The sequence below is a fragment of the Xiphophorus maculatus genome, chromosome 20 (genome assembly GCF_002775205.1).
Source record: "Xiphophorus maculatus strain JP 163 A chromosome 20, X_maculatus-5.0-male, whole genome shotgun sequence".
Taxonomy (NCBI): domain Eukaryota; kingdom Metazoa; phylum Chordata; class Actinopteri; order Cyprinodontiformes; family Poeciliidae; genus Xiphophorus; species Xiphophorus maculatus.
Genome location: NC_036462.1, coordinates 25,856,954 through 25,870,482, shown reverse-complemented (window position 1 = coordinate 25,870,482; position 13,529 = coordinate 25,856,954). Strand labels below are relative to the sequence as shown.

The window sequence follows — 13,529 nt, the reverse complement described above, 5'->3', positions numbered from 1 at the left end:
TCTTTTTTGATACGTTGTTGTGTTTTACGCAATAAAGTGTTTATTTTCTTATCTAAAAAAGGAATTGGACTATTTGTTTTCATTTTTTGATGTATTTCTAATGTATGTAAAGAAGCCTTAAATGACAAATCTGCAGAATGAGCCATTTTTTAAATAACATTTCTTATAAATCGGTTACTTATCAGAACAATCGGCAGATTAACCGATATCTAAAATATTCGGTAGTCGCAGCCCTAAATATGCCACACTTTTCAGATTTGTGTTTGTAAAACATTGTGAAAGCCGCCAATCATTTTCATTCAGCGTCTCTCTGCTTTTTCTTGTTTCATCATAAAAAATCCTTGTGAAACACACTGAAGTTTGCGCTTCTAACGTGGAAAAAAACATTAAAAAGTTTTAAGGTGCCTCAATAGTTCAACAAAGCGCTGTACTAGCAGTAGTCAATTTATATATAGTTTGACATTTTGCACTGCCTGCAACAATAAACAATGAAAGAATATCAGAAGAAAAAAAGTCCACTACGATGCACAGGTCTAAAGAAAAAGAAGAAAATAGAAAAATCAGAAAGCGCTCCATCACAACAGGGTGTTAAGACTTCATGTAAACAAACTGCTTGTTCAGGATGCTTGATATGGAACATCAAAAAAATCAAATCAGCAGAAGCTTCGTGAACAATGACCACCTTTGAACTGTGGCGTGCCTAGATGGAAAACGCTTAGACAGAACAAGACAGAAAATGGGATGGAGTGTCCCGAAGAAGAAAACGACAGAAGCGCACTGCACTAAAGGAGGAGAGAGCAAGACCGAATGAGCTGGACATACAGCCAGGGGGCGGAGCTTTTGATAAATCATACTCCTAATAACCTAAAGGCATGACACAGAGATGGAGCTGGGTCGAGTGCGTGTGTATGTGGGGGTGTGTGTGTCCACGAATGAGGGGCAAGCGAGGTATGAGTGAATCTCTGACATGAAATGACTTGGCATATCAGTGTTACGAGTGTGTGTGTGTGTGTGTGCGCGCGCGCTAGAATGGAGGTTGGCAGGGGATAAATCTATATGTGGTTCTCTGTTCATTACTGCCTTATAGATGCCTTAATGTAGGTGCAGCAGCTCTCTTTTGCCACAGCTGCACCTTAGGTGGTCTAGAGTCGAGCAGGGGGGGAAACGCTCCGAGCTCAGCCTGTCATTCTCTGCAGTCTTGAGGGGATAGGGTGGAAACTCACAGCAGCCACAAACAAAAACACCAAGGCTCCGGTTCAAAGCTGCCTCCTCTCCTCTGCCTCTTTCTCCAGCAGCTCTCTGACAGTAGCAGTTCTCTTGTCTTCGAGCAGACGAGCTAAAAATACAACCTGCTGTGTTTGATGCGCTTGTTTATGGGATCTGGATTCAACAAGGGGTCGGTGTGTCTGCGGGAAAAACCACACGCAGACCCGCCAACGTGGCCGGAGTTCACTTAACGTTAATGCCTAATGTATCGAACGGCATCCGGTCAGGCTGCACCCAAAGGCTGTAATCTCCTTACTGTGAGGAACACTTGGCTGCTGTTGCACTTTTGAGCTGTGAATATGTATTCTTGCCTTGCTTGCAAAACCTCAACAAAAAAAAAAGAAAGAAACTACAAACTGGATGTTTTGCTTTGGAGACTTTCCTTCGGGGAGACATGTGAGCCAACTGCCTGAAGGCAACGGAGAGCAGGCTTAATCATGAGCATCCTCCTCGTTGTGGGGAGGACACGCTAGAGGACACGAGACTCAGACGGCGAGTGCATTCACCCGTCCAGAAAAGCCTGATATTGTCCTGAAAACAAAATCAAGCAGTGATGCAGAAGCAAGCTGACCCCAAAGTACTACAATGCCTTGTGAAAGTATTCATGTTACATCAAATGTTTCCCGTTCTGATGCGCTAAACACTCTAAACTTAAATGTATTGTTTTGGAGTTTTGTCTTGTCACAAATTCTCAGTTGCATTTTGATTGTGACTTTGACTGGGCCATTTTAACATGAACATGCTTTGATATAAAGAAGGGATGCATGTTATCCAGTAACGAGTTGATCTAAAGTTGATTGAGCTCATCAATCGACTAACGACTAGTTGGTAAGTGGCCAGTTTTCTCTTGTATCAAGAAGGTCGGCCGTCTTTACACAACATAAAGGGCTACATTTTTCATAATATGCAGAATTTTTTATTTTTTTTTTAACAAAGAAGCAAACCCATATATTTCAACAATTTTTTGAGTCAGCTGCATTGAGGTGAGAACTTCAGGAATTTGTCAAGTATATATATCAAAAGACTGGACTCTGTTTGGACCATTTCCATTTCCTGTTCTGGTATGTCCCCGCCATCTTTGTTTCTGTGTCAACTGACTCCGCTTAAGGATGACCAGCAGCATCCTCTTCTGGCTGGAGGTCAAACTGCCACACTGAAAGCAGGTCTGAGCTGATTGATTGATTGGAACTAATTTTATTCTAACAAACCATTAAATGACAATTATTCGTATGTCGAGTAATTACCTCTAATATAAACCATTCAATTGTTGTTCTTGCCACATGTTTAGGGTTGTTTTTTAAAGGTGAACCTCCACCCAAGTCTCAAGTGTTTACTAAGACCCTGTGCAGCAATACCAAATCACTGAGAGAGTATAGGGGACTTTGTGTTTGGGACCTTTCAAATTCCTCTGCACCAGTGATGCATACAATGACGGCGACAAATCTAAACTTGATCCTATCCGGACAAAAAGCACAGAACAAAGGCAACGCGCATGCTCACCATTCAGCCGCGCTCCAACAGCAACAAGGATGACCGGCACACCCCAGTGCCTCAGGAGAGGGCGGAGCCTCGGGGCGTAGCCATTCCTGACCTGCTGGAAGGCGAGCTTGTCCGTGACGGCGTATTTAATGACGAGGATGTCAGCCTGCTCAAGAACTTTCCGCACACTGGCCCAGTCGCTGTCTAACAAGTCCTGGACAGTCAGAGAAATGGACAACAAGGATAAGAAGGAGGTTAAAAGCTGACACATTAAAAGCAGCAAAGAGTCATCTGTGTGAACTCAACAGGCAATATAAATCTCCCCTCAGATAGCACCAACCTTTCCCCTCTAAAGTCTAAATGCCTCTGTGTGGTTAGCTCCTGGGACTTTACCCCCAAGGACCCGCATAAATCTAACAGCTCTAAACCAACCTGATTCCACTTATTAAACACTAGAAAACACACACACACACATAGAGAAAAAACTGTGGCCCATTCGAATAGAATTTGGACAAAAGGACACAGAAAATTAAACCGAAACAATTACTCCTGATTTGGACTGACAGAATTACAATAGGACGTGTGCCGAGTCGCTACAAAACCACAACAGCAGAGCTTTCATTTCAAATTCATGTGCTACTTAGAACAAAAAGGTCTTTCATCTGGGTTTTCTTGTGCATTGCATGTTAAAATAGCGTCCTCCAAGAAACGGGATGTTTTATAAAGCCTGCAATCAGTGTTAGGGAGGTCTGGGAATATGAAAATAATGTGCTGCGTGTCTTCTGAGAGGACTAAGAAAATGGAATAGTAGGCAAAAAAGCATGTCAGCGAAGAGACACACGCACTCTGTCATAAAGACAATGTTCTGAATGAAAATGTGCACCACTATTTTACGGCATGTTTGGCCTCGTTAAACGTCCCGTCTTCAATCAGTCGTGATCTAGCCACATCCAGAAGCTACAATAATGACTCAGGTGGGTCTGTTGCCGTGCAAAAGTCAACACACTTGTTGACTTTTTCATGTGAAGAAGCAGAAGAAGGGTTTTAAAACTTTTTAGTCATATAGGATTTCATATTTAGCTCCGCCTTTGCAGAACCACGTCTCACATTAGCTGCCCCGCAAGTCTTTTAGGATATGTCACTGCCAGCTTTCCACATCCAGACGGTAAAATATTTTCTTATTCTTCTTTGCAATACCTAAAGCTTAATCACAATGGATGTCGAAAGTCAGTGGAAAATCAACTTCCAAGTCCTTTGTTTAAGGTTTTATTGGCTCTAGTGACCTTTATTTGATAGATAATTGACAGGAAAGCAGGTAATGAGAGAAGGGGAAGACATGCGGCAAAGGTCACCAGGCCGGGAATCGAACCTGTGACGGTTGCATCAAGGACTAAGGCCTCCATATGTGGGTAGTGCTTAACCCCTGCACCACCACAGCACACCCATCAACTTTCAAGTCTAACCGGACTTTGACTGGACCAACCAATGTCTCAAGTCTTCCGTAGCCTCTAATGCAGGGGTCTCAAACTCCAGTCCTTGAGGGCTGCAGTCCTGCAACTTTTAGATGTGCCTCTGCTGCACCACACCTGAACAGAATAATTAGGTCATTAAGGCTCTGGAAAACTGATCTACACAAGGAGGAGGCCATTAAGCCATTTCATTCCAGTGTTTTGTACCTGAGGCACATCTAAAAACTGCAGGACTGCGGCCCTCGAGGACTGGAGTTTGAGACCCCTGCTCTAATGGGTTATCTTCCAGTATTGCTCCATATTTAGCTCTAGCCATCTTCCTATCCCGTAAACTAATTTACATGAAACTGCTAAAGAAAAGCACTCCCATCCCATTGATGAAACATGAAGCTGCCATGTTTCACCCTGGGGGTGGTGTGTGCAGAATCAGACTTGTGGCCATTTATGCAAAAGTTTTGTAGTTTATAATTTCTACCAATTTCGTTTTGTTCTTTGGGTAGTTAGAATATATTTAAGTTAATTTAGAATCCAAATTTGTAATTAATATTTATCTTTGGAATTGTTTAGATTACATTGTTAATTGTTAGACCCTCCCATTAATTTGAGTAATTAAGAACACACCAGGTGCTTGGTGGAGGTGGATTGTTTGGTAAATGTCTGGTGTGGACGGGAGGTTTTGTAAAATTATTTTTTGACCACTTGTTTACACGTTTTTATACCTTCAAACATTAAATTGAGATTATTTTTCGTTTCGACTAAGTTACAAGACCTTTTTTGGTAATTATTTTATCTCTACTTTTACAATAAATGAATCATTTCGAAAGTGCGTACAAATCCAAAACCGCCTGTTACCACCCACAGCATTTATTGGAATCTTTGGCTTTTTTGGAACGGAAGGCTGCGACAAGACTGATGAGCAGTTTTTGTTTTATGCAAAAAACGTCTTATTTTGGTATTTTGTGTCTGAAAATCTCTACTGATAGGCTTTATGTTTTCTGTGTACTCTTCCAGGTTGGTGGAGCTCCACTTGAGGTACAAAGGGTCTATTGGCTCTTGTGTAGATGGAAGGCAATCTCTTGGTAGGCTTGCATTTGAGTCGTACTCTTTCCATTTCGCTGCATTGGCTTTTACAAATCTCTGTGAGATGCTCAAAGCTTTGTACATTGTCCAAACTATAAGCAATTTTATGAATAAATAATCTGACAAGGAACTCATCACTCTATCTCTCAGCGTGGTTGTTTTCTTACCCAACTGGGGCAATCCCGAACCACCACCGTGACGTCTCCAAACACGCGTGAGGTGTACTCCATGAAGGCCGGGTTGTGCAGGCTGCCCTCCAGGTCGCAGGGTCCCACCAGCGCTCCGTGACCCAGGTAGCTCCACAGCAAGCCTCCCTGCAGCTGGCCCTGGCCCATGAGCTCCTCCCCGGGCCCGACTCCTCCGGGACACTCGCTGCCCAAAGCAACGATGTGGATGGACCTGCCAGGAAAATAGCTCCTGGGTAAGACTAAGTGGGAGCTTATTATTCATGTGTATCACGGAGACAGCGCATCACCTGTTATGTCACTGAAAATGACAGAGATGAAGCTCACCAAGGCCTTTCCTACACCTGAGAGGGCATGTGGTTCAGCGAATCAAAGAGTCGGACAACTGTTTTCAGTGCTCACCGTGCAGTGATGAATGGATTTAGAATAAATAAGACATGCAAACAGGAGCATCATTTCTCTGTGTGTGCCAATGAGTTGCAGCGTGCAGATGAACTTACATTGTGGACACCGCGGCTGTGTTCCGATGCTCTACGCTATATGGTCACGGTGCGTTTCCACGCCAGTCTGCAGTCAGGCTCGCTTTTCCGCAATGAGCCGCCGATAATCCCTCTCTCTCATCGGTGGCTGGCCCCCCGGGAGCCCGGGCTGCTGCACGGGGGTTTAGCGCTTACTCGCATTTCCCCCCACCCCAGCCCCCGTCTCTTTAGTCATTCATAAAAGCGGAGCTCGGCACCGTCCCGAACCCACCGAGCGAGCGACCGCAGAGGCGCACCGGACAGCCCCCAGCCGGTGGAGCAGCGAAGTGGGTGAGAGCAGCAGCGCCCATGGGCGGCCAGACAAACAAGTTGCCGAGCAGATTTACGGCAGTGAGAGGGGCAGCTCCGCAGCGGAGTGTCCAGACACGCGAAGAATCCCCTCGGCGGCTGAAGCAAAAAGTCACAGACAGATCTTCAGAGAGACGGAGAGAGGAGCAGCGAGCTGAGGGAACCGGGGGTGTTCGCGCCTGGCTCAGCAACGCGCACGCGGACACATACGCTAAAGCGCGCGCCAATTCACACAAACACAACGAGGCTGCAGACGTCCAGGACACAGGGCTGGTCTGCTGTAGTTTGTTCCATATGTTCTTTTTTTTTTTCTTAATGAAGGTGAGCTTTGTTTTCAGTGGACCGGTTGCTGCTGTCCTGCTCGTCCCCGTCCTCGCAGAGAATTAAACTTACTGACGTAGACGCTGAAATGTCCAGCTCTCATTAAAATTCTAGAGTTGGTCCTGATGACTAAAGAAAAACTTTGATTTGTGATCCGGCAACATCTTTAACCCCTATTAAACAAGCAGGCAGCAATGTTTTCAAGTTCTATTGTATTGAGAAAATGTAAACAAGTCTAGGATTTCAAGCCAAGTGTTCAACTGTAAAAGAAATTCATATTAAACTGAACACACAGATACACCTAATTCAAACCCCACATTCAGTTTCCCAGAAACCAATTAAAATAGGAATTTTAATTGGTCAGAAATGCACATTTACTGAATAGTATGTCCATGTGCAGCTAAAGTCTTCTAGATTATTCTTACTACAGGAAGTTTTGGAATAATAAGATAATGGAAAAGGAGCACCCGTTTTGAAAAATTGCATTATTGACAGTTTCATAAAAAAAATTACTTGGTTAACATTTTCTTATTGATCAATGGAAAACCTTCTGGTATACACTATAACCCCGACCAGCTTCCTATTTGTCTCCGCTGGTATTTTGATGACTTGTTTTTGCTGATGAATTTCACATCTTCCATGTCAGAAGGCCTCTTTGCCATTACCCTAATCTTCAACTACTTCCACAGATTCTCCATCAGATTCAAGTTACATCTCTAGTTGGGCCACTTTAAAAAAAAAAGCATTTCCTGTTAGATTAAATAATCTGGTAAAATTAAAAGACTACTTTAATCTGCCAGGGATGTGAATAATATTTGGCTTAATGGTTAGCGCTTAGCTTTTCTTTTTTTTTTTAGAAAGCTGACATTTTTTGTGTGTTTGTTGTGGAATATCTGTGGTGCTGTGGCTAGCATTTTACTTTGCAGCAAGAAGGTCCTGGGACTGATTTGTCCTCTTCTTGGTGCACTTGTAGTTTTAATCTGTGAATTGCAGATGGAGTCTTGATGCATATGGACCTAAAAATGCTGCAGGAAACCCTTTAATCACCAACTATGGTGTGAAAGTAAATAACTGCCTGTACTATCTAATTTATTTTTTTCTTTTTACTTGTCAATCAAATATTAAATTAAGTTGCTTGTTTTTTTTTTGGGGGGGGGGGGGCGGTTAGAAGCACAACTGCAATATACCTAACGTTGTTCAAGGTTGTTTTGTTGTGGGGGTCTATAACAGGCGATAAATTAGATCTGGCCATCTCTGTTGGATAAACTCAAGGTCTTCTACTGCTGTTTTGTAGAGGTAGACAAGCCTGAGGACATATACATTTTTAATCAGAGCATCTTGTTTCATTCACAGCCGTGTAATGTGATCAAGCTTTAGATTTTAAATTTCCTGCAAACCATGCCGCTCCCAGGCCGCTGCTGTCCCTCAGGAACCCCCACTTAACAGTTTTCTCACACACTCGGCTCTTTATCTTGACAAACAACTCTCAGCTGACCCATTAGAAATGACCTTCAGCAGATAGTAGCTCCAGGATTGTGTCAGTTTGACAGCATAATAATATGTTAATATTTAATCCATCGCAACTTTGCAGCCCCATCTCACTTATCCATCGGATTTGAAGTGTCAATAGAATAGAAAAAGCCTGTGGAAGTCGGCTGTGAGATAGTAACAGAGATCGTGTTTGACTCTTAATATTGAATTCAAAGCCACATTGTTCTGCATTGGGTGTGCAGTAAGCTGTTAAGTAATGCTTTTTTTTTTTACCAAAAAAAAAGAAAAACACTATACACTACCCTGCCGTTCATTACAGTTACGAAGGTTGAAAGGATATTTTCCGTTTTCCGGGACACAATACAGTCACTTGCAAAAATATTCAAAATTGCCCCATTCTGAAAAATGAAAACCATAAACAGCAGTGCATTTCGTGGGGATTTTTATGTGATAAAACAGCACGAGCTCGACCTTTATTGTGAAGAGGAAGAACAACAACCTATAATATTCAAAATTTCTTACAAATAAAAATCTGAAAAGTGTGCCTTGACACTTTACTCTGTGCCAAAATGGAAAGAATTATGCACAACTGCTCTGCAACCCAACTAAGGCATTGCTTTCCAACTAAACTCACAGAGCCAACAAGGAGAACATCAACCAGAGGAGCAACCACGATGTCGATGTGCGCTGCTGAGAAGCTTGAGGAACCCACAGCTGTCTGAGAGAATATTAGTGTTGCAAACACTGTGGCCAATAGCAAAAAATATCCAGTAAAATATGTTGCTACTTTGTGGTTTTATAATGAAAAAAATGAAAGAAAAAAACAATTCAATCAGCATGAGTATGACTGAAAGGCCTGTGGTGGTACAACATAAAGCAATTAATTCCACAAAATGTTTGTTTTGTGTCACCTACTACTTTAACAATTAAAAAACTGGCCACATTTGTTGCATGATGTTTTTATTTTTTTAAGCAAATGATTCTCCACTTCAGGACTGTATTGATCACTATAAAGCTTTTTATCACATCGATCCAGCTGCATAATTCATGAGGGAGAGATGGAGGCCAAGAGAGTATGGAAACATGCGGCTACCGAGTGGGACTGAAATGATTAATTTATGAAATACATATCTTTTAAACCTCTACACTAAAGCAGGTCATATCTTGGCTTGTATCAATGAACATCCTTGCAAAAGTCACGGTTCATTCTGAGACCAGCGGAAGAAGCTTCACTCATCATCGTCATCTTTCATCACAGGCATGTCCCCGTCAGATTCCTCGGCCTTGGCTCTTTCCACCTTGCCTTTTTCTCCCTGGTAGTAGTCCGAATCGACCCAGTTTGGGATCATGACGAGCTTGACGAAGACTTCCCCGTTTTCCTCTGTGACGGTGTGGACCCTCTGCTTCACCCCCTTGGAGTACCATCTGAACACCGGTGGCTTCTCCTGGGGGTTCCTGCCCCTGTACAAGCCCTCCCCCTCGGCCAGAGTGATCTTGTACTTGTGCTTTGGACAAATTATGCACAGCTTGCCGTTGATGTCCTGTGTGTAAAGCGTGTTTGTTTGGAAACAAAGCAGGTGGGTAATATGTTAATGCAATGCAAATTTGACATGGTAATTACAGTAATTCTCTGTGTCTTGGCCCAGCAGGAGCTGGTAGGTGATTAAGGTACAGATGGATTAGCATGTGAGAGCAAGTGCAGGGTGAAACTAAAGACTTAAAGTTCAGTGCTCCCACCTGATCTGAACGATATTATAGGTTAATCTGACATGAAGTCAAATGGAAACTCACCTCTATGTCTCCGTTCTCCAATGTTCCTCCGGCATCTGCATGAAGAACACAAGTTTTCCTTTTTTTAAAAACTGCAGACAAACAAGATGGCTGTATCCGACTACATGCATTGAGAACTGACGTCCCACACACAGATGAATGCAGACTTTTATACACTGTTCTGCAAAAAGGAATCCTGTAATGCAACATCAACCCAGGTTTCTGAAAATTTACTTACTATTTAATGTAAATTATTAAGACAGTAGGGACTTGAAAACGTGTTTCAACACATTGTAACCATCAAATCTTAAAGAAATGACCCTGTAGGGTCAGTGGTGGCCCCGAGAAATGTTCATAAGGGTGGCCACACCAGGCCAGTAAAAAAATTCAGTCGGGAACAGCAAAAGAAATTGTAAAAAGTAAATACAATTAATTTTTTATTTTTTTTATTTATATATTAATATATGTTGTATTTATTTACTTATTTATTTATCAGGTTTTATCCCTGTATTGAAGAAGATGACTCTGTATGCCTTCCTTTGACATGAACATGATTCTCTGTGGAGGCCAGTAGGGTGCTCAGAATGCCACAATAGTAATTATTATTATTATTATTATTATTATTATTATTATTATTATTATTATTATTATTATTATTATTATTATTATTATTATTATTATTATTATTATTATTATTATTATTATTATTATCTATAGGTCACAACAACAATAATAATTAGACATTTTCCCGAAAGTTGGATTCTTATTTGCTTCAACCAATCAAGTAATGACAATCTTCTATCACAGGACAGAACAGATCAGATTCAGAACAGATTGTTCTGCTCATTAAAGTCTAATGCCTGGTAATGAAATTCTCTGATATGCAATAAACTTATCTGGGACATAATGTTGAAATTGGGGGAGGAATGTTTTGAATTGCCACCAGAAAAATCCTACTCACGGTAACAGTAGCAGTCCATAGCATAGAAGACTCCCTGATGGTAGATAATCAGAACGTCTCGACCCTCCAAAGTCCGGAAAGAGCGCTTTGCTTTAATCAGTTCATCCTTCTTGCCGACGAAGTGAAGTCCTCCAGACTGCTTCTTCTCCTCCATGGCTCTCTGTGTGAGTCTGTTTCAAGATGCAACAAAGTTTCTCTGATGTGTGTTAATTTGAAAACTTTCACTGCATCCTGAGCTACTTGTGGAAAGAGTTTTTTAAATTTTTTTTTTATAAATTGTCAGCGGGATTACTGAGACCTCACGTCTCAGTTGTCAGCTTAGATTAAGTCCACAACACCTCCAGAACATTTAAGTGAGAACATCCTTGGCACCGATCAACTCTTCTCCCCGCACTTTGAAACCATTAATCCCTCATATCTGCCTTGTCATCGCTTACTAAACATCCGCTAGACGTCTTTGTCAGAAATAGCAAGAGAAAGCTTGTAAAAAAGAAAAAAAACTGGTCCTGATGCGAAACCGCATTAAATAAACGACCTACATAAATAGGGGATCTATGAAACTGCGAATCCAACTAGATTTTGCCAATATCACTGCCTCCAGAGGGCACAGTGCTGCATCATGAACATGTGCAACCTCCACAGAGGCAGCAGATAAAAATCTGCTCCATGTACAGAAAAGTGGAATAATGAGCTGTGCTGTATCACAGGCTGAAAAAAGCTCTTTATTAGGATAAAAAGTAACATCTCTTGTAGTCCCTGGCCAAAATAAAGAAGAGGAAGAATGTACAAAAAAAGAAACTGTAATACAATAATAATACAGAATAGCACTAAAAAGTTGTGCTATATATGAAACGGTCCAAAGATGAACATAGGTTTTACTTTACATTTGGGTAGCAAGATCATCCCAAAGTCTGCTGGAGGAAGGAATAGACCCAGAACCCAAATTACTTGAAGTCCAGCATGAACTTTCCAAAATTAGTGATGATTTAAGACAAACATGTCATCTTCTGCTGTGGTTGGGGCACCGAAAATCTGTAGAGAATCGACGATGTCTTCTCAAGTGAAAGATGAGGAAGATCTGAGCCAACGAGGTTAAAGTCAAAGTTAAAAGCGACCCTAACTTACTCAAAGAGCCGAAGCAGCACACAGCGCAGATGAATTAACTCAGGCAGAAGATGATCACAAATTTGCACAGTGAATAGATGTGCTTTTCAGCAGGTACACATGTCTGTATTACAAGTATCATTTTAACTAAAAGCTGTCCATTTTCACTATCCATAAGCCAAAGTCATCAAGCTTAACATAAACAAATACTCTAAATACGTCGAGCACAAACCAAAACCAACAGCGCATACAAGTTCCCATTCTTTAATTGACTCGCTAAGCTAAATTAACTTTTCATTGTCACTTTGATTTATAGAGAAGTAAACATGAAAAAAATATATATCTACAGTTTTTTTTTTGTTTTTTTAATGACAAAAGATGGTTCAGCTCTCACTCTGACTTTACCTTGAAACCCAGCAGCTGTGACTCCTTCGTCAAAATGAAGGACTGCTCTGCTGACAGCTCAGGGGTGAAGGGAGGGCTCGTTTCTATTATCTCCTCGCACAGGCTGCCTTCAGTTGGTCCAGCCTCCTCTGGGTCAGTTCCTTATCTAACCAGCCTCCGACATGAAGCACACTCTATTAATTCTGATGACATCTGAGGGTCTTAGCCTTCTGCCTCTCCCACACAGTCCATTTCATCGTGCAGAAATGCTTCTTCTTAATTATTTAACCCATTTGTTTTACATTTATTGCAGAGAATTGCCAGCCGCTTCACGAGATACTCGTGGACACGTTGATTTCAGACACGTAATGGGATAAAGGGAAGGTAAAATTGTAAAATGTTTAAAGCTCTTTCGAAACGGCGTGCTTTGAGAAGTGATTTGAATGAGGGTGGTTCTTTGCGGTCTGTGATTGTTTGTGAAAGAGCGGCCCAGAAGGAGAGCTTAGCATCGCTAAGGCATCTTCCTCTCCAGGTTCTGAATTTGAACCTGACTGGTGGCAGCTGCAGGGCTTTGGCGTCTGAGGACAACCAACCAGCACTATACCGTGAAGAAGCTCTGTAAGACAGGAGGGATGGTGCTGTTGGAAGGTTTGATGCAGGCTTTAAAGACTGGAAACCATTTTTAAAGATACAGTGGAGTGTATATTTTCACAAACTAGTGGAGACTGACAAAAAGACATAAGGTGGTTAATTTCCACCTCAAAAAAATCATACATTAAATGTGTATTTAAAGAAGAAAAATGCAATTGTGAGTGTTTGGCTTGGTGACATCACAATCAAGCAGCTCACATAGCAACAGTAAATGTTACAGATGAGCAAATTTCTTAGCTGTAGGTTCTACAATGTAAGAAGATATAATAACATTTTGTTAGTAGAGACCAAGTCACACTGAGGGTGTGACAAATCAGTATCCCTGAAATTGATTTTACTTTTTTTTTTTTAACAAAGACAAAATGATTATGAAGTTACCATTTTAAACAGCGATTGATATACTTGCTTTGTACAGTCTTCATACTAGAACAACAATCTTTGTCTATTCCCTCAAGGCTGTAGATTCTGACCTTAATAGCTGCCAGCATTTTATAGTCCAGCATGTTCCAGGACAGATGTTTAAGCTGATAGAGAATGATCA

At 41.5% G+C, this 13,529-nt stretch overlaps 2 protein-coding genes across 3 annotated transcripts in view; both read right to left on the bottom strand.

Moving 5' to 3' along the window:
• Nucleotides 1-6,647, bottom strand: part of rhobtb3 (Rho related BTB domain containing 3) — a 32,148-nt gene extending 25,501 nt beyond the window's left edge. The window contains exons 1-4 of one of the 2 annotated variants that reach the window (XM_023324965.1): nt 5,980-6,646; nt 5,770-5,823; nt 5,462-5,693; nt 2,767-2,959 (exon numbers count right to left, since the gene is read on the bottom strand). In XM_023324965.1, the coding sequence (XP_023180733.1) occupies nt 2,767-2,959; nt 5,462-5,629 (361 nt within the window). In that variant the 5' untranslated portion in view covers nt 5,630-5,693; nt 5,770-5,823; nt 5,980-6,646. Of the gene's footprint in view, nt 1-2,766; nt 2,960-5,461; nt 5,694-5,769; nt 5,824-5,979 lie in introns of both variants that reach the window. The other variant, XM_023324964.1, reaches the window with a different exon arrangement.
• Nucleotides 6,648-9,061: 2,414 nt separating this feature from the next.
• Nucleotides 9,062-12,452, bottom strand: rfesd (Rieske Fe-S domain containing). Its single transcript, XM_005814738.2, has 4 exons — nt 12,359-12,452; nt 10,850-11,019; nt 9,910-9,944; nt 9,062-9,659 (listed from the first exon to the last, which is right to left on the bottom strand). Exons 2-4 carry the CDS (start codon nt 11,001-11,003, stop codon nt 9,348-9,350), a joined length of 501 nt encoding a protein of 166 aa, XP_005814795.1. The 5' UTR covers nt 11,004-11,019; nt 12,359-12,452; the 3' UTR covers nt 9,062-9,347.
• Between the last annotated feature and the right edge of the window lie 1,077 nt (nt 12,453-13,529).